Consider the following 21,298-nt stretch of genomic DNA (forward strand, 5'->3'; position numbering starts at 1 on the left):
AAATCCTTTTGTATATTTCTTACAACAAATCTAAACACGGCAATCGGGAATTGTGTTTTAATTTTAATTAAAACACATAATAATAAGCAAAAAATATGTTTAATTTAAAAATTTTGTTGGCATAATTCAAAAATATTTAGTTTTTTCATCCAGAAAAAAACTTAGTTTAGAAAATAAATTTTGTATTAAAAATTAAGAAGAAAACAATTTTCCAAAACTAAATTTGCACAAAATGGTTTTTTTTGACAATTGAAAATGCTTTAACTAAGACGACCAAAATGATCAACGCAGCAAGTTTTTATTTCAAAATACAAACTAGTCTATTGTTTATGTACCACCAACAAAAAAAAAAAAACTAAAATAAAAAAGAAATAAAAAAGAAATATTTTGTTTCCAATATTATAAAAATAAAAACATGCTTCGAATTTTCTTTGAATTTGCTTAATAGACAAAAATTTATCTGAATTTAACGAATTTGTGAACTTTAAAGTAAACGATTTTTAAATAGTTTCGGGACAAATTTTACATGCAAATAAATAAATGAGCAGCAGATCGAAAAAATTCAAACTTTTTTTTTAGAACTCATTAAAAAGTCACAAATTAAATTTTCTTTTGGAAAATTTCTTTAATACCACACTTTTGATGACAAAGCAATTAAGTCAGAAGTGCTAAGCTTTCAAATTTTCATAAAACTATTTTGTTTCAAATTTTTGTTAGATTGGCTTTTACTAAAATTTTTATATAAAAATAAAATATATAAAAATGTGTTTATTCAAAATAATTAAATATTTATAAGAATTCATTAAAAAGTCATACTTCGCAATTTATAAATTTTGGGTAAAAACTTAAAATTTTAAAAATAATTTTTTTTTTCCGAAAAATTTCTCACATTTATATTTTGATATCAAAGCAATTAAATTAAAGTCGCTAAGCTTTCAAAATTTCAGAAAATTATTTTATTTCAAATGTTTTTTGCTTGACGTTCACTAAATTTTTTTATAAAAACAAAAAGTTCTAAACTGCATGGAGAACTAATAAGTGCCGTGTATCAGACAAGAGAATTAATCCCCTGAAGACGATTACATTTTTTTTTAGTATTTCGTAGAATTTATCATATATGATGTTTACTTCGGATGTTTTTGTTTACTTTCAAATAATAAAAAGTCATCAGGAAAATCGCTAAAAATGTATTTTTTTCAATGCTTAACTTTTTCTAGCAGCAATTTTTTTAGATAGCAATATTGTTGCGACTTAACACGATTTGCATATTATTTTAAATAATATAGCAAAATTGTCTACCTAAAGTTTTAATATTTTGGATTTTCATTTCGTTCGTCCCTTATAACCCCGTTTCCTTCAAGGTCTTTGGCACATTACGTTTCACATACACACATGAAAAATACATCATACCATATACATACATAAATATTTAAGTACTAAATCTATAATACAAATTTGACTCTTTAATTAAATTTTTCCAATTTTATTGTATGCCTAGATATATCTTAAAATGCATTACTAATTATTTAAAAGTTTGTATGAATGTGCATCTTTATTAAAAAGACATTTATTTTAATTTCAAAAAAATCAAAAATTTTTTTATTACTAGCAAAAACAACAAGCAAACATTTAAAATGTTTGCACTTTTCATAAGTTTTTGTTGTAATTTTTTTCTTAATACCCGCCCATAATTTGTGGCACATTGTTTTTTCTGTGACTTTTTTTGGTATTGGTTATTGTGTTCTTTTTTTTTTGTAGTTGAAATGAAAATAAACCAATACATACATACTTACTTTTGATTTGAAAATTAATTTATATGAAAATACTTACATACGTTCGTTGTAGTAAATGTGTTATGTGCATATTATTAAAATATGTTTTTTTGTTCAAAATACCTGGGTACATACAGATTTATCATATAATTACAAGTGAAAACAGTTTTAATAAAACCTGTATGCTTGTTTTGTATTTTATTATATTTTTTAAATAATGTCATATATTATTTTGCCATAATTTGGATCACTTTTAATAATGAAGAGTGGTTGAAGATTTTTTTGAAAATTTTTAATTTTTGTATTTTGCATATTTCTTATAACAACGTTTGTGTGTCATTCTTATTTAAATACAAATCCATAAAGTGTTTAAGTAACTAATTTTTATTTCTATTTTTAAAACCTAAAAGAAACTTTTAAAAGTTTTTCACATACATTTAGCACTATTTTTTAAAGCAGTTTTTTATTTTTATTTTTTGAAGAAGAGAAAAATTGTGCAATTACTTTGCGTTAAATTTATAAAACTGGAAGTACATTTTTTTTTCGCTTAACAACTCACACTTTAAGTAATTTCTTTTAACCAATGCTGATTTGATACGAAGGAAGTGAATTTTACAATTTCAGTATGAAATTTGCATGAAAAGTCAAGTGTGACGGGTGGGAACACGAAAATCACCCACCTATGTAAGTGAATGACTTCACTTTCCAATTTCAGGCAGACTAAAAAAATTTTCACTACCATATATTTTAATGAGAAACTCAGCTCTATTTTGTACTTTAATGTAACTCTTATATTTTGCAAACAAAAAAATAGAAGCTGTTTTTGGCTTGTGACGGACAGGTTGCCTTGGAAGCTGATAATAGACGTGTTTTTTTCACACGCGTATACGTTTACGTTTGCGCATGAAAAAAACGCCTATCATCGCTTAGATAACGCTTAGGAGACCCATCTAGCGGCAGTGGTTAAATAACTACAGCTACAGCACAGGGTGTACCGAAAAGCGGAGACACAACCCTCTGATGGCCATAGGGTATAATATATAGCTGAATCAGTTGCGCTGAATTTTGGACACACATAGAATACATAGAATTAGTGTAGAGGGTGAAAAAAGACACATATTTCAGTTACATCTGAGTATAATACGTATTGAAATTTAGTAGGACAAATTTTATGCGCAGCAATTTCAGAGGTGTATTTAAAGTTTGTCGCTTGGCAGTCCATATAAAGTTTAAGCGTAAACGTATAGAGAAGTAAAAAAAACACAGCTAATGTGTGAAAAAATGTCAGCTGACAATTTCGCTCTAAATATAAATTTATCTTTGACAACCGAAAGAACAATAAGATGTGATCCTAGAGGTTTGGTAAATCATAACGTTTTCCATGCGATAAAGGATAACCATTTAATTTACACGCGTTGTCCTTTTTAGTGGAATAACCCATATCTAAATGCGGCCACCGTGGTGTGATGGTAGCGTGCTCCGCCTACCACACCGTATGCCCTGGGTTCGCACCCCGGGCAAAGCAACATCAAAATTTTAGAAATAAGGTTATTAAATTAGAAGACAATTTTTCTAAGTGGGGTCGCCCCTCGGCAGTGTTTGGCAAGCGCTCCGGGTGTATTTCTGCCATGAAAAGCTCTCAGTGAAAACCCATCTGCCTTGCAGATGCCGGTCGGAGTCGGCTTAAAACATGTAGGTCCCGTCCGGCCTATTTGTAGGGAAAATCATGAGGAGCATAACGCAAATTGGAAGAGAAGCTCGGCCTTAGATCTCTTCGGAGGTTATCGCGCCTTACATTTATTTATTATTTTTTAAATGCATAATTTTCTTTTCTTCTGCTGTATTATTGTGATTTGGTTTGATTTCAAATTATCATATGGTTTATGTACTTGTGAAATTTTTAATAACGAAATCGAAGTTTTCTCCTAATTAAAAAACCAACATTTTTTATGTGAAAAAACTTAATACATGAACCACCCAATAACTTGACATATATTATTTATATCTATCTATAGACGTATTAAAACATACACACCTAATGTCTCTAAACGTTATTTAAGCCGAATAAAGTTTAAAAACATAAAATTACACATATTAAAAAAAAAAAAAAACAAAAAATCATACCAACTAAATTTACATAATAACATATCTTACGAATACATATACGCATATATGAAAAATATTTATTTTATAATTTTCTTAAATTTTTAAATTATTTATTAATACTTAAATAAACACAAAATAAATTGATAACTATTTTTCATTGCTGCAAGAAATACAAAAAAAAAATAATAATAAATAGAAACGCAAAAGTATTACATAAATGCATTTAAAAATATATTTTGTAGGAAAGGATGTCATCGGTGCCTGGTTATCTATGAAAAACATAAAAATGTTCTTCAATATAAAGAAAGTGAGTGCGAAGGTGATAGTATGTATATGCATCAAACGAATCCATCGGCATTGGCGATGCGTAGCGTTTTAAAACAAAGCGAACATAGGGGGGGAGCTCATCCCAATTTGAACAACAACAACAACGGGCATTCAAGACTATCCTCATCGGATCAATATATAATGAGATCCTATGATGATATGAATGATTGTAAGCATTAATTTGTATACGTTTTGTTTTTTTTTTTGAAACATTTAATTTATCTATTTTCGAAACTCACTCTCTCTCTCTCTATCTGTCTATCTATCTAAGTACATACACAACTATATGTTTGTCTCTTTTTCTCACGCTATTTGTTGAATTTTTATTTCATTTTCTTTATTTATGTTTTATATTTTTGTCGTTAATTATTCGCTTTTTTGTTTTAATCCGAAATGAAACGGTACTAAGTATGTTAAAATATATATATATTTTTTAATTTCGTAACTTTTTCCAGTTTTATAATAAGTTTAATTAATCATATTCATGCTCACTTAAAATGTTTAATCTGTATTTTTGTAATTTTAATTTTTGTATATGTGTTCATAATTTTGTGTGTATTTCCTTTTTTATTTTCATGCTTTTGATTTTTTATTTAATTTTTTCGGTTATGCCTTACAAAATAGTTTTTGGTTATTTATCTTTTTAATGAAGAGCCTATTTTACTATATATAGATGAAAACAAATTTTGCAATATACAAATTGTTAGCATACGTGTTTATTCTTAAATTAAAAACACAACTTTTTCATATATTATTTTTTAATGCTATATCAATAGTGTTATGAAAAACTGAAAAAAAAAAAATAACATGACTAAAGAAATTAGTAAATAAAAAAATTTTAAATAAAAAAAAAAAAATCAGGGAGAAAAAGCATTGAAAATATTTTCAAGGCAAATCGAAACAACTGTCGCCTTTTCCGTCCTCCTAATGTCCCGTTGTTCAATTTTTCACAAATTATATTTTTTTTCAAATTCTTTTTAATTTTCTATATTGTTTTCAAGGCCACAGTTGAACCTTTTCCTTTGATGTGAAGTGTGATATTGAAAAAAATTTTGATAGTTACTTATTTACATTAAAAGATACAGCTAAAAAAAATTTTGTAAATTCAAAAAAAAAAATATATATATATATATATAAAACTGCACTGCGTGCTAAAATAAGTAAAAAACATTTTCTTAAATTTTGATTTTGGATGCATGAAATTGTAAGGAAAGCATTTTTTCACCAATTAAAGTTTTATTCTTCAAAATTTAATACTTTAGGCCATATGCTTAAAAGTAGTTAAGTTTATTTTTAATAGTAATCACTTAAAAATAATGTTGAAATTTCAAGTGCTTGCGTCGGAAAGTGTTTACTATTTTTTTTGTTTTGCATATGGCCCTTTGAGTTCAGTGTATTGTTTTGATAAGAGGACGGAAACTTTTCTTGTTTTTTGTTATTTGAGTAAATTAAATGAAGTAAAATCTTTTCAAATATTAAATAAAGATGTTTTAAACAATTTTAAGAAATTGAAAAAATATATCGAATTAAAAAAAAAAGATTTCTTAAAACTTTTTATTGTAAAAAACCTCTTGCTTAGCAGAATTTTTAAAAATTTGAAGTTTATACCTTTAATTTAGTTTATTTCACTTCTGCAATTTTCTTTAAAGTTAGTATTGCTCCTAAATTGACAAACTTTTCATACTATTATGACGACAAATAATTTTGGTTAGCTTTTGTTTGGTTAACTCACATCACAATTTACCTATTTGTTGCGCTTATAGTTACAAATAATAATTTTATTTTTTACATTTTTTAACTTATAGCAATAAACTTTTTTGTTCTCTTTTTAAAATTCTCACTCTCAACTTGTGCAAAAAATTTAATTTAAACAACATAAACAGAAAAATTTTATTTTTTATTTTTTATATTTTTTTTTTATATTTTTCTTTAAATAACATTTTTTTGTTCTAAAATCACATTAAGTACAGGAAGAAAGCTAGACACAAACACCGAATTTTATACTTGTAAATAGTTACTACAAAAACAATAACACATATACATATATATATATAAAAATAAATATCTTAGTCCACTCAATATTCGAAATATTCCGAACGTTTTACGTTTTTATTACATACTTTTTTTGTTGTTTTTTTGGTCATCTTTGCTCTCATTAGTTCATAGCAAAAAGGGTCCTCTCTTTCTCTCTTTCTCGCAAAAATTCACAGCCAAAAAAAGCAAAAAATTTTTAGTGGCAATAATTTTTTTGTTTACTACATACATATTCTTAAAGCTCACGTTTTGAGCGTAAAACAAGAAAAATATTATTATGTAAGCTTATGTATTAGCGGAATAGCAGATTAACCCGTCCCAACTTTTGTAAAATGTATAAAAAAAAAATATAAAATTCCGTAAAAAACTCTCAGCTTAATGATTAATTAACAGTATAAACAACATAAACATTAAATATTAAGCAACACACACATAGATATATACATACTTAGACACAACGCAGCAAAAATAAACACGAAAAATATGAAGAATGCTCAAATTGACGGCTAATAATGTTAACCGTTAATTGAGTAGGTCAATATGCTTTGACCGCATTTTTTTAGTTTGTTCATTTTATGTACATAAATCAGTCGAAATAAAAAGCATACAAACAATTTTTTTAATTTTTTAATACATTTTTTTATTACTTTAAAGAATGTTTATTTCCTTACACATAACTGTAAATATTTGACTTTTGTAAATAAAAAAATTCTTTGTTAATATATATTTTTTATATTTAACTATTTTATGAATATATATTTACACTTTTATGTATATATATACATATGTATTTTATAAATAATTATTTGCTACATTAAAGTCATATTTAATACTTTTATCGGAATTTGGGTTTTTTCTCTCTATTCAATATTTTTTTTTTACTTATCGTAAAATCTTCTTTCAAAATATTTTAGTTTTTCATATTTTGTGTGTGTGCCTTAAAAAATAGAGCGAAATCCAATTAAAAAAATACAATTGCAGTAAAAGAAAAATAAAATGAAAAAATTTAAGAATTTCAATTCTTAGCTACTATGGGCTACCAAAAAAAAAAACACACCTACTCTAGCAAAAAAAATCTAAAATATTTATTTATGTACGGCGAAACTATAATTCTTAAATATAAACGATTGTATATGTATCGATTCGTGTTCTCAATTTGAAAATTACACCACCACAAATGCAAAACACATATTTTGTTTATGAGACTGTTGACACGAACACCACGAACGATAGGTGTATCAGATAACGAGCAGGCCTTATGCAATATAGCTGAGGGTTTCTCAGATAGCGCGAAAATCAGCAAGTGTGAATAAATGTGTAATTTTATTTGCCGATATTCAAAGTGTTTACAAAAACAAATGAAAATATTCTAAGATTTACTTGGATTTACGTGTATACACTTTTGGTTGGCTTCATGTCGAACAGTTTTGTATACTAAAAAAAATTTGGTAAAGTAATATAAAAAAATAAAATAAATCAAACATCTGTATTTAATTAGCGAGACTAGCTCATATTTTTTATACAATATCAATAAATAATTTTTAATAAAATAAAAATAAATAAAATAAAATGAAATGAAATCAAATAGAATAAAAGAAAATAAAATAAAATAAAATAAAATAAAATAAAATTTAAAAAATAAAATTAAGTAAAATAAAAGAAAAGAAAAGAAAAGAAAAGAAAAGAAAAGAAAATAAAATAAAAAATAAAATAAAATAAAATAGATAAAAACAAACTAAAATAAAATATAATATTTGAAGACATGAATCAAAATCTAATTGAATTGTAAATTTCATACTTACCTTTAAATTTGTACTTACCTGAAATTCATAATTACCTTAAAATTCATACTTTCCGTAAAATTTATACTTACCTTTAAATTAAATGTCCTATCAAATGTATGCTATAAAGTTAGAACATCCCTAATCCAACTTTTTAAGTACGGTGAAAAATACCGCTTCCTTATTTATTGGCGCATACATATGTACAATAATGAAATAAAATTAAATTAAAATAATAAAACAGAATTGAATTAAATAAAATAAAAAAAATAAATAAAAATGAAATGAAAAGAAATAAAATATAAAAAAAAAATAAAATAAAGTAAAACAAACTAAAACAAAATGAAATAAGGCCGCAAGAATAAATAAACCGATAAAGTATATTCATTTGTTCCTGAGGATGATTTCATATTTAAATCGACTAAGCTAATATATAAAATTCTTCTGTCACGGTTTTAGAGGCTTAACTTCTCCGAAACGGCTGAACCGATTCTCATGAAATTTTGTCAGCATATTGGGTAGGTCTGAGAATCGGCCAACGTCTGACTTTTTTCGCTACGTGCCTAGGGTCTTGACATCAAAACGTGGACCCGGGTACCCCTAGAATGTGTTTATACAATATGGATACCAAATGAAAGCTGCTGATGTGTGCTATAGTACAGGATAATTCTCATACCCCTGGGTGACTAGGGTCTCGAGATATAGTCCAAAACGTGGACCCGGATACCCCTAGAATGTGTTTATACAATATGGATATCAAATGAAAGCTGTTGATGTGTGCTATAGTGCAGGATAATTTTCATACAAGTGGGAGGCTAGGGTCTCGAGATATAGCCCAAAACGTGGACCCGGATACACCTGGAATGTGTTTTTACATTATGGGTATCAAATTGAAGCTGTTGATGTATGCTTTAGTACAGAGTAAGTTTTACGCCGCTGGGTGACTACGGTCTCGAGATATAGGCCAAAACATGGACCCGGATACACCTAGAATGTGTTTTTATTTTATGGGTATGAAATTAAAGCTGCTGATGTGTGCTATAATACAGAGTAAGTTTTACACCGCCGAGTGACTAGGGTCTCGAGATATAGGCCAAAACATGGACCCGGATACACCTAGAATGTGTGTGTATTATGGATATCAAATGAAAGCTGTTGCTGAGAGCTTTAAAGTAATTTTCATTGTGATATCCGATTTAGTCGCATCAACCTGGCAAAACTGATAAATATGCATGCGAAGCCGAAATAAAGACAAGAATTAATAATACCCACATACCTATTTATATACGTCCTATTCGATTTGCCTGAAATTTCGTATATAAATTTGCCTATATTAGTATTTACGATGCTTTTTTCCGGGAAGTATACCAGAGACGGACTGGGACTGGGATTAGGACTAGGACTGGGACTGAGACTGAGACTCGGAGTGGGACTGGGACTGAGACTCGGAATGGGACTGGAACAAATTACATACCACCCTCTGGGACTGGCAATAAGAGATGAAGAAGAAGGAGAAGAGAAGGAGACTGAGAAAGACATAGAATGACACGAAGATGGAGATGAAGCGAAAAAGACGGAAGGAGGAGTGAATAAAAGATTAGGAAAAAGTGTAGAGGTATAGGGCAGAGTTAGACGGAAAAAGCTTATTAAAATGTATGCAGATAGGCCAAATTTAGGGCAGAACAACGCCTGCCGGGCCTGCTAGTTAAATATATAATACAATAAAAATGCATAGCGTTTTATTTATTCTTGCGACCTTAAACTGAAAAAACTACAAAACGATACAAAATTAAATAAAATAAATTAAAATTAAATTAAATAAAAAAATAACCACCCCAACAATGTTTCCGAAAAAACTGGAAAACTCTAGAAAATTTCGAACTTTTTATTTGAAGTTCTCTGACAGTTTTGAGTATGCAATTTTAAAACCAAATCAGTTTAAGTCTCACAAACATTGGCATTTTTTTCCGAAGATTGTTTCAAATATAGAAGATATACAGATATCGCGCCATCGATTTTTCGATAGGATTTGGGCTCAGGAAAAAAAGTTCGACTACGCATACCCAAAAAAATAATTTTCGAGCCTGCGAAATTTAATTTTTTGACTTGTTTTTGACTTCGATTTTTAAGGTTTTTTTCATGACCTACTAAAAAATGTTCATTCGATTGTAAAATTTTATGTATACCCTGTCGGACCCAAAAATTTCCGCTAAAAACGTTGTTGATAACAGTTTTTTGCAAAAAAAAATATATGTTATCAGCGGCTTATACGCAGCATGCCGAACCTTCTGCTCTATAACTTGTGGAATTTGCTTACCTTTGAATTCCTCGCCATGATAGGTTCAGCAATCTTGAGTTGGAAACAGAATTTAATAGTAATAGTAGATTAATATATTTATATACATATATGTGTGACGTTCCGCGAGAAAAGGATCCTAACTCGAATGACGTTGATTTTACACGGCCAGGAGGTATAGTGGGTCGTGTGCGCTAGCTATGACATGATGACTCGTGTACGGCACAAAGACATCGATCTCCAGCTTGTGCCAATTTCTAGAATAAGTGGCATATTTTATTATATTTTATCAATTAAACTCTTCATTTTTCATTTCTATAATTAAAAAAAAAAAACACTTCCATAAAATTTGTAACGGAACCTATGCAAACCAATTAAACAAATGTTTTCGAAAAAATTCGAATGTTCGAGGAATTGTTTCGCGAATTTCGAATTTTTTATTTAGAGTTTTTTTGGGGTATGCAGTTTTATTTAACGGAGTGGTCTATTGAAATTCGTATCGACTTTTGACAATTATGTCTATTAAAAAAATCCCGAAAATTTTTAATTCAAAAATAAGTTCAAAAAAAAGCTATAGAAATCTTTTTCGCAGAAATCATGTTAGTAAGCATAGAATGCCCCATATATATTTACTGTTTCATAATCCTTGTTGCCATTGATGAAACAAACAAATAAAACAAATTTATATAATTCCGTTGAAAAAATATATTTAAATAAAATTCAAGTTCCGGCGTAATCGAACATTATATACCCAGCTGTGAGCTGACACACACACATTTAAAGAGAAATGTCATGAACATTTAGTAATATGACCGCTGATATATACAACTTACAGGTATACAAATATAATCCTACGTAAAAGGCTATTTGCAGTTTCCGTGCCAAAAACCATATTCTTGTTCAATTTCATTCGAAATGGCATTAAAGGTTTTATAGAGAGATTAATTCAAATGTGATGGGATCACAATTTTCAAATTTTCATCTTTGCTCTGCCATATGACTACGTTGCAAATATGTTATGTCTAGACCTTCCGAAGGGCCACAATAGAGGTGGATGGTAACCACATGGGTGCCCAAAGGGCAGAAGAGGCCATACACGTGTACATCTGCGGTATACTGTGCTGATCGGGGAAAAACAGATCGTACAAACTGTCAGATCATTCTAGTGTTTTTCAGGCGGAAGTAGTAGCAATAGTCTCGCACATCTAAATGTGTGTTGCAGTGTAAGCAATCCCTGGAAAGAATCGGGAAATGGGACAAAGGATACATTTAAATATATTTGATCCCAGGGCATGTGGGAATAGAAAGAAATAAAAAAATCGGATGAGCTAGCTAAAAAATGCTCATCCCTCAAAGCCTGCACCGTAGACTTCCCAATAAGATTGGGTGAGATTAAGAAAAGACGAGAGTTGCCCAGTAGCCCAAGCGCGGGGCTGCAAGGTTCGAAGATCATGTGCAAGTTTTACAACCTTAGGCTGACAAAGTTACTCTTATCATTAAAACAAGTTGACTGTAGGCTCATGACGGGTATTTTTGACTTAACACTGCCTTCTGGCGTCGCATGCTTTCAAATTAGGTCTAGACAATGAAAGCAGATTTAAGAATTGCGGGTTGGAGAAGGAAACGATCGAGCACGTTTTTTTGCCCGTGCCCTGTGCTAGTCATGCTTACACTCCAGCTTTTAGGAGTGATACAATTATCAGATGTAGAAGCATAAAGCGGCATAGGTCCAAAAAAACTTCTACTATATGCTAATAGGACGGATTTATTTTATAATTTACATAGATGCTGGTTTGGATAGAATTTTTCATTTTGCTCATTAAACGTGCTCCTGGTAATACTATGGACTCATTAAATCCATGCGAGATTCTAACGCACCGGCCAGTTCAACCTAATCTAACCTAGATATTAAAGCTCCTTTTTTTTTAAGTGGGCGTGATCGTCAATTGATTTTGCTCAGACTTCTTCCAAATTGCAACAATGAGACTTAATTTATAGCTTTCAAAACTTAAATATTTGTCTACCAAATGTGGGCGGCGCAACGTCCATTTTTCAACATTTTACTAAGTTTAAATTTTTGCGTCATAAAATCAATGCATTCGCTGGGCGCTGTTATAGTCTGATTTTACTTATTTTAAACAATAACCTATTTTGAGTCCAGATAGCCAGTGCATCCAATTTGATAATGATATTGTAACGAATTTGGGGAAATTCCGCTTATTTCAAACTCGAATCGCTAAACTGTTGAATAAATCACTCCAATACTCAGTGATGCAAAATGGTCTTTATTAGACTACTTTGCGAATACTTCACGTGTCATTATACTTCACAACTAATTACGTTTTTAAATCAAACTGATTACTTACTACTCAGCTTGCGCTGCTTTTATACTCTCCGTCGCTTCATTCGCATATTTCTACTAAAGTGTAGACGTTTCGCCTTCTGCTGTATCTCCTGCTTGATAATTGAGCTACATATGTATGTATGTGTGTAAATGATGATCTATGTGTTCATTTACACCAGTGTGGATCGCCTTAGGTTTTCTGTTGTTGCGTGACTATCTACTAACAGCCTAGTGATGTCAACATTCACCACAATATCAAAGTTTTTGCTCAAGTTATGGAGCTATCGGACGAATGGACCAACATGGCTCAATCAAAATCTTTTTCGATGCCGATAACTTCAAGACTATAATGTTTATATCTAGCTCGATTCCTGTATGCATTTAAAACTACCTTTACCCGTTTTGAGTTATAAATCCCTGTACACAAGTACAGCTGTGTAGGAAAACACAAATTGTTTGTATGGTTAAGAGACAATTATCAGTCTAGTTGGGCTTAGCCTTCACACTTGTTAGTTATTTTGCAACTAAATAAATTTTGTTAGTTTGGCGGCTAGTTACATATACAAATAGTTACAAACATGAATAAATATTAAACAGAATTTTATTTTTGAATTTTAAACACCCATCCAATCCAGCCAATTCACATGGTTTAGGAGAGCAATGTTGAAGTCCTTGAAACAAAAACCACTTAAGTATAAAATTTGCTATGTAAATTTATGTTTATTCTTATAAAATCATATTCTCTTAATTTAAAGTTTTTATTTCAATTTTAGTTTGTTTTTTTGTGTATGTTAAAGTTTTTCCATTTTCCCCTTTTATTTTTTTGTAAAATAAAATGAATGTGTACTTGTGTGTGCAGTCTCACCCAGTCCATCCCCTTATTAATATGAATAGAAGTGCACCATTCTTGACATACTTTTCGATAATTAAAACAGCATACCAAAATCAACAACCATAAAAATTTAATCACGAATTGGAACTTATGAAAAAAAAAAAAAACAGCTGAAACTCTACTTGTTTAAATTAACCTGCAAAAACAGCGCACAGCACGAAAAAAAATCGAGTACTCATTGAATGCTAACGATGTTCATGATCCCGCCTTCCACTAAATTGGGATTGGGAAGATTAGTGATATAAGTTTTAGGAAAAAAATCGATATTATACATACTAAAAAAGGAAAAAATCGTTACTAATGCTAAGACTCACTAAATGTATTCAAAAGCAACAAAAGCTTTCTTCGCCTGCATTCGACTCTATAGTAAAATATGGAGGCTGTCTCCCAAAATGCTATACAAGATCTTAAATACTGTTGTGAAGCCAATAGTCACATATGCTTCCTTAGTTTGGTGGCCGAAGACCACGCAAAGAACAGCAATAACAAAATTAAATAAGCTGCATCGGCTTGGTTGGCATAACAAGTTCGATGAGAACGCTGCTGATGCACTAGGTGCCTTAGGTGGTGTTCCCATCCTTCCCTATTCTAACAGAGAAAGAGGTAACAATCGCTGCACTGAGACTTCAAAATATCTCTGAATACTAACATGACAGGGCATATGAAGGAAGCCACAAAATTCATACGCAATCACGTAGTGCAATTATGTGATGCAATAGCTCCATACTCAGAGTCTCACGAAATTATGAGGTGTCTATTGGACCAAAACTTTTTGGGAAACAAGTAATGCATATACTGACCCTTACTCAATGGTCTTTTTCACGGATGGATCAAAATTTGATGACAGAAAAACAGGAGCTGGCATCGAACTTCAAGAAATCGATACCAATGGGATGCTACCTTAAAAATCCATGCAATAGAAATTTTCTATAAAGAGTGTCTACCAAGAGGCTATCGTCGACAAGCATCCTCATTATGTCAGACAGCCTTACGTGTCTTGCAATCTAGCGCAATTACTTCTAAGCTAGGGCATGAATGCTTTGCAGTTCTAAATGATCTGGGAGCCAAAAACAAGTTTTCTTTAGGATGGGTGCCAGGGAATCAGGGACATGAAGAGTCTTTCCGTTTACTCACAAAGGCACACACTAGAAAATCCATACGTAACTGGGAAGCCACGCATTTCAGACAATACTGGATTGAATGCACAGGGCAAATGTAGAGCAATTTGTTTATACTCTCAGCAATGAGAGCATCAGCCAAACTCATTCATCGGAGCAGAGAGGACTAAGTACTATAGAGGACACTGTAAGTAAGTTAAATCTATCCGATACACAAATATGTCGCTTTATGAGTTGTTGGATTAAACGCCTGTTTAAATTCTCTGAAAATGCGACGCTCTGGCAGGATAGAGGCTCTCAATTCCTTCGTGATTTGAAATAAAAAGCCTGATAAGGTGCCTAAATACATTGAAGGTCTCCACATGCACCAATAGGCTGAAAGATCAAGCACAATAGAATTAAATAAAGGTCGTAATGTAGTGAGACTTGATTAGAATAATAATGGGATCGAGTGTACCCGTACTTGACCCAAAGTAAATTGTTTGTAATGTGAGCATATATTTAATTCCTTTGATATTTTTTAGAAAGAAAATTGTTTCAAAACCTTAGTTTTAGACAAAATTCGAGAAAATAGTTGCCGCAAAAAATTTCTCCACAATATCTGTAATGCTTACACAAAACTTGTTGATTATGGCTTCACTTCAGACGAAACAATAAAGCGCCGGTTCACTGATATGAGAGCTAAGGCACATGATTTTTAGGGTGACTTCGTATATACCTATATGTGCTTGGGTGTACTCATATTGAATCTACACGAATCTAAAAGGAATCTTCAAGTTAAATTTTCTTTCGAACCTACTTTTCTTCAACAGTCATTAAATGCCTCAATTATAATTAAGGAATCGTATTCTCATCTCCCCTGTGCAAAAGTGTGCGGCAACTACATACAAATAGGAAATTTACATACTTAAGTAGCTACCTGGTGATAAATTGCCGAAGAAGTGAAGTCCAACAAGCAAGGAAGGCTAAGTTCGGGTGTAACCGCACATTACATACCCAGCTGAGAGCTATGGAGACAAAATAAGGGAAAATCACCATGTAGGAAAATGAACCTAGGGTAACCTTGGAATGTGTTTGTATGACATGTGTATCAAATGGAAGGTATTAAAGAGTATTTTAAGAGGGATTAGGCCATAGTTCTATTGGTGGACGCCTTTTCGAGATATCGTCATAAAGCTGGACCAGGGGTGACTCTAGAATTTGTTTGTACGATATCAGTATCAAATGAAAGGTGTAAATGAGTATTTTAAAAGGGCGTGGTTCTTAGTTCTATAGGTGGACGCCTTTTCGAGATATCACCATAAAGGTGGACCAGGGGTGACTCTAGAATTTGTTTGTACGATATGGGTATCAAATGAAAGGTGTTAATGAGTATTTTAAAAGGGCGTGGGCCTTAGTTTTATAGGTGGGACGCCTTTTCGAGATATCGCCATAAAGGTGGACCAGGGGTGACTGTAGAATTTGTTTGTACGATATCGGTATCAAATGAAAGGTGTTAATGAGTATTTAAAAAGGGCGTGCGCCTTAGTTTTATAGGTGGGACACCTTTTCGAGATATCGCCATAAAGGTGGACCAGCGTGACTGTAGAATTTGTTTGTACGATATGGGTATCAAATGAAAGGTGTTAATGAGTATGGGTGGGCCTTAGTGCTATAGGTGGACGCCTTTTGAGGGGTGACTCTATAATGCGTTTGTACAATATGGGTATCATACGAAAGGTATTAATGAGTACTTTATAAGGGAGTGGGCGCCTTTTCGAGATACTAGACGTGACTAGAATTTGTTTGTACGATATGGGCATCAAATGAAAGATGTTAATGAGTATTTTAAAAGGGCGAGTGCCTTAGTTTTATAGGTGGACGCCTTTTCGAGATACCTCCATAAAGGTGGACCAGGGGTGACTCTAGAATTTGTTTGTAAGATATGGGAATCAAATAAAAGGTGTTAATGAGTATTTTAGAAGGGCGTATGCCTTAGTTCTATAGGTGGACGCCTTTTCGAGATATCGCCATAAAGGTAGACCAGGGTGACCCAGAACATCATCTGTCGGGTACCGCTAATTTATTTATATATGTAATACCACGAACAGTATTCCTGCCAAGATTCCAAGGGCTTTTGATTTCGCCCTGCAGAACTTTTTCATTTTCTTCCATAAATATCTGCATTGGAAATATCAGCTCCATTTTAAAGATATTTTTAATACAGGCGAAAATTCAAAATTATTTACTTGGTCCCTTTCTGCATAGCCGGCTCTCGGTCGATCTTTAAAGGCCTATCCCTGGATCGATCTAATACCGGCTACGCGTTACAAGCATTTCCACGCAGAAACTGTCATAAATTTGTGTGTCTAGTAGTATTTCGGATTCCCCAAATCGCCCTCTAAGGGACTAAGGCATATTTAATACAAATTAACTCAAACATATTTTGCTTGTCATTGTCTAAATGTACGCTGTCGAATCAATGGAATCCCTTTCCAGTCAATTTGCTTACCTACATATATGCTATGAAGTTAACGTAATGGAAGGGCTTTTAAGTGTCGGGAAAGAAGGTCATAGTCGAAGCTCCTTAAAGCTAGTATCTGTTTTGCATATAGCATATTTATCAAATGTACTTATGCCCGCCTACCGCACCGAGTGTCCTGGCTTCAACTCCCGGGCAAGGTAAAGTTTGGTTGAACTGGCCGGTCAATAAAGACCTCACATAGACTGAATGTGTTTATATTGTTACCAGAATATATTTGGCGACCAAACATTAAAAACCCCAACTAGGTACACTCCGAGTATATTTCTGCCATGAAGAACTTATCAATGAAGATTCAGCTGCCTTACAGATGTCGTTCGAAATCGGCGTAAAACATGTATGTCCCGTTCCGCCAATTTGTAGGGAAAGTTAAACAAAGGAGCACGACGCGAATTGGCAGAGAAAGCCAAGCCTCTCTAAATCACCTCGGAGGTAAATCGCGCCAAGTATTTATTTATTTTTTAAGTTAATTTGAAATAAAAAACACACAATAGATTTTTGAACTAAAGAAATCTAGTTACTATTCAACTAGTACCTATTTGGTACTTTAGGTCTTGTTCTAAATCAGAAATTTTTATCACTTGCTACACACAGGGTAGTTATAGTTATTGCTCAACCTTGTCTAATTTTTAAGTGCACGACAGCACCGATTCATATTTATTTCTATGCTTGCAAATATTTCACGAGTTACACTCTATGCACAAATACTTACAAATTTTACTCAGTACCAGAAATTACACAACACTATGGTCCACATGCAGAACTGGATTTTAACTTTTGAACTCAATGTTAGCATCTCGGTCCTCTAAACTCATAGAGACATACTCATACAGCCCAATTCTAAATATTCCCTCGAAATTTTGTTCTCGCGTCCTCCAATTCTTTTCTGCTAGGGAGAACAATAATTGGGGAATAGGAATTTCGAAGTCAGCTGTTTTGTCAATCGCAATTTTCTTTGCGCATTTCTTATTTTGTTTAAAAAATTGAAAATTTTAATTATTGCTGCGAATTTGTTTGAAATTAAGAAATAAAATAAAAACAACACACAGTGTTGCATTTCATGTGGTATTCACTGAAATGAGTAATGAATAAATGCCACAGCAACATCAACAGAGGAGCATAAGAAGAAGAAGACGGCGAGATAACACAAATTCGCTGTAGTTGCCTGCTTCCATTCATCAAAGAAAATTTCTGGCGACTAAGTCGAGTTGAATTCGTCTTTTGTCATATGCCGAAATCTATTTAAGCCTTCTTCTCGCAATTTCTGAATGGCTGCATCAAATATACTAAGAGCTCTTCCGTTGCTTATGATTACTTTTCGACTTAAAATAAATATTGTGGTAGAATGTACATAGTTTAGCACAAATTTGTACAAATAAGTGTTCTTTCTGAAAAGAACCAATTTTAACTATTTTGATGCATTCCCTTTAATTTAACAAGTGAAAAAACTCCTAATAAATGGCAGAGAAATCTCCCTCTCACTCACATTCATAATACCTACTTTTCTCCCATAACCGGTGTCCGCTTTTTCGAACATTGTTCAGAACAGGAGTAAAGGGAGAAGTGAAAAAAATGACAAGGAATTTTTATTTAGAATACGAGGAATGGCGGCCACCGTGGTGTGATGGTAGCGTGCTCCGCCTATCACACCGTATGCCCTGGGTTCAACTCCCGGGCAAAGCAACATCAAAATTTTAGAAATAAGATTTTTCAATTAGAAGAAAATTTTTCTAAGCGGGGTCGCCCCTCGGCAGTGTCTGGCAAGCGCTCCGATTGTATTTCTGCCATGAAAAGCTCTCAGTGAAAACTCATCTGCCTTGCAGATGCCGTTCGGAGTCGGCATAAAACATGTAGGTCCCGTCCGGCCAATTTGTAGGGAAAAATCAACAGGAGCACGACGCAAATTGGAAGAGAAGCTCGGCCTTAGATCTCTTCGGAGGTTATCGCGCCTTACATTTATTTATTTATTTACGAGGAATGGGCCTATGGGCTATCTTTCAAAAAAGCTGCCGTTAACTTTTAGCACCAACTAAATTCTAACTATAAATATGCCCCATTTATTTTTGACCAATTTTAAAATTAGCTTTAGGTTAAAAAGATAAATTGCCATTCTGTAGGTGGGCCTAATGTAAGCATTCCAATTTATAAAAAAAAAATTATTTTTTTTATTGATATTTGAGAAAAATTACAAAATTTGGACCCAGCGATAGTTACTAGGATATGTTTCTAAATTTCACTACTTCATCAGCTAGTTCTCGGGAGCGGAGTTTTGAATTCGGAAGTTCTAACACTTATAATACATAATGGTGTTAAGGCAGAGGCCTCTATTCACTCAGCCATATGAATGTCCCGCTGTATGGTACATATGTATGTATACCAGATATTTTTTAATCCAATTGTGTGGAATGGAATATTTACAAGCGCGTTCAACAGAACTTAGAAACATCGGATTTTTAGCAGAGCTTCCATCACCGCGTGAAAATTTTGTAGTTTTTCTGTAATATCAATAACAAAAATAATTGTATAAAGCAATATGAGCTTGTCTCGCTAATTAAACATATAAAAATCAAATATTTTTATTCAAAACCAATAACCACTTCGAAAATTTTACCTATGCTGCGAAGTATTTATTTACACTTAAAATATACACAAATTGCCTTTTATATAGAAGTATGTCATAAAAACTTAAGAAGGCATTGTTTACATGCACAATGCATATCCAGAATACAAAAAGCTAAGCTAATTTATACAGAGTAGTTTATTGAATATTGTTAAGGCAACACCGAAATAAATAACAAGTAAATAAGAAATAATAATAAAAACTGGAATACAAATAAAATAATATTAGTCATGACTATTTCTCATAAAAAATATAATTAAAAAAAATAATGTTATCTAAGTAAAAATTCTCAAAATTTGTCAAATTGTCAAAACAGTTCAAATAATAGCGGTTACACTTTTACTTTTTTTAATTATTTAAACGAATTAATAAAAAATATAAGTATTAGTATGTGTACAATTCGAACTTCGAAAGCCAATATCTATTTTAAGAAGGCTCACTTCGAAAAACACGGAAACATCAAATTCGTTTGGCACAAGGTGAATTCAGTACCAGGTGTTGTTATCCCAACAGCGCCTTGTAATTTAATATGTCAGTTAATCGAAATCAATTAAAATTTTCTTTTGGCTCGACATTCTTCTGCACGGCGAATTGGTTGAATTCGCTTTGCCACCACCTGGTATGGATTCTCGTGGTTTGGCACAATACCCAGCTGAGTGTTTTAAAATGTTAGAAGAGCAAAATATCTGTGACGTAAAATCACATCTACTTATTGCTATTTTTTTTTTAGAATATAGTGTAGCTTATGAATAAGTTTAACTGTTTCAGTTATTTTATAATTCTCCTGCTTTGGAAATTGAAATAAATTTTTCTTTTTATAATTTTACAGACGGACGTTACTTAAACTGTTCGTATTGTTTTTTTTTTTTTTGGCTACTTCATACGGTAACATATATAATTTAAAATGAGATAAATAAATATTAAACATTTTTCATATTATTTTTAATAGTTTTTTTTTCTGTTATACATTTTGTATATACGAAAAACACACACATACACAGGGATATATTGAAAGCCACTTATAAAAAACAATATAAAAAATATGTAAATATGTTTGTTTTTACCGAATCTTCCAATTAAATGCTACTTCAATAAAACATTCATATGTACAGATTTATTTTTTTATTTTCTTTCTGCGTTCTCATGTAAGATAGCAAGTTATGAACTAATCAAAATTGAAAAAAAAACTAAGTCACACATTTGTACAGAAATAAGCATAATCTGTAAATATTAATTTTTGTATTTGTTTTGCATTAGTTTTTATATAAATTTTTTATGTAAAAAAGTATGTAACTATGTAATATATTTTTATGTTAATTATCTGTCGATTTGTTTCTGCTTTTCGAATTGTATTGTTTATTCAATAATAATTTTGTGTATTGTTTGAAGTGTTATTGATGCGCGGAAACTCAATCCGATTTGTCCTCAATTTGCTGCGGAACGTTTTTTATTGTTTTTTATTATTTTTATTCTATTTCTACTAATTG

At 31.5% G+C, this 21,298-nt stretch overlaps 1 protein-coding gene across 6 annotated transcripts in view; it reads left to right on the forward strand.

Annotated features, from left to right (window-relative positions):
• Positions 1-21,298, forward strand: part of aus (argus) — a 151,430-nt gene that overhangs the window by 75,738 nt on the left and 54,394 nt on the right. For 3 of the 6 annotated variants that reach the window (XM_067762471.1, XM_067762470.1, XM_067762472.1), the window contains exon 4: positions 4,121-4,373. In XM_067762471.1, the coding sequence (XP_067618572.1) occupies positions 4,121-4,373 (253 nt within the window). Of the gene's footprint in view, positions 1-4,120; positions 4,375-21,298 lie in introns of all 6 variants that reach the window. The other 3 variants (XM_067762474.1, XM_067762475.1, XM_067762473.1) reach the window with 2 other exon arrangements.

This window comes from Eurosta solidaginis, chromosome 1, assembly GCF_040869045.1.
Source record: "Eurosta solidaginis isolate ZX-2024a chromosome 1, ASM4086904v1, whole genome shotgun sequence".
NCBI lineage: Eukaryota > Metazoa > Arthropoda > Insecta > Diptera > Tephritidae > Eurosta > Eurosta solidaginis.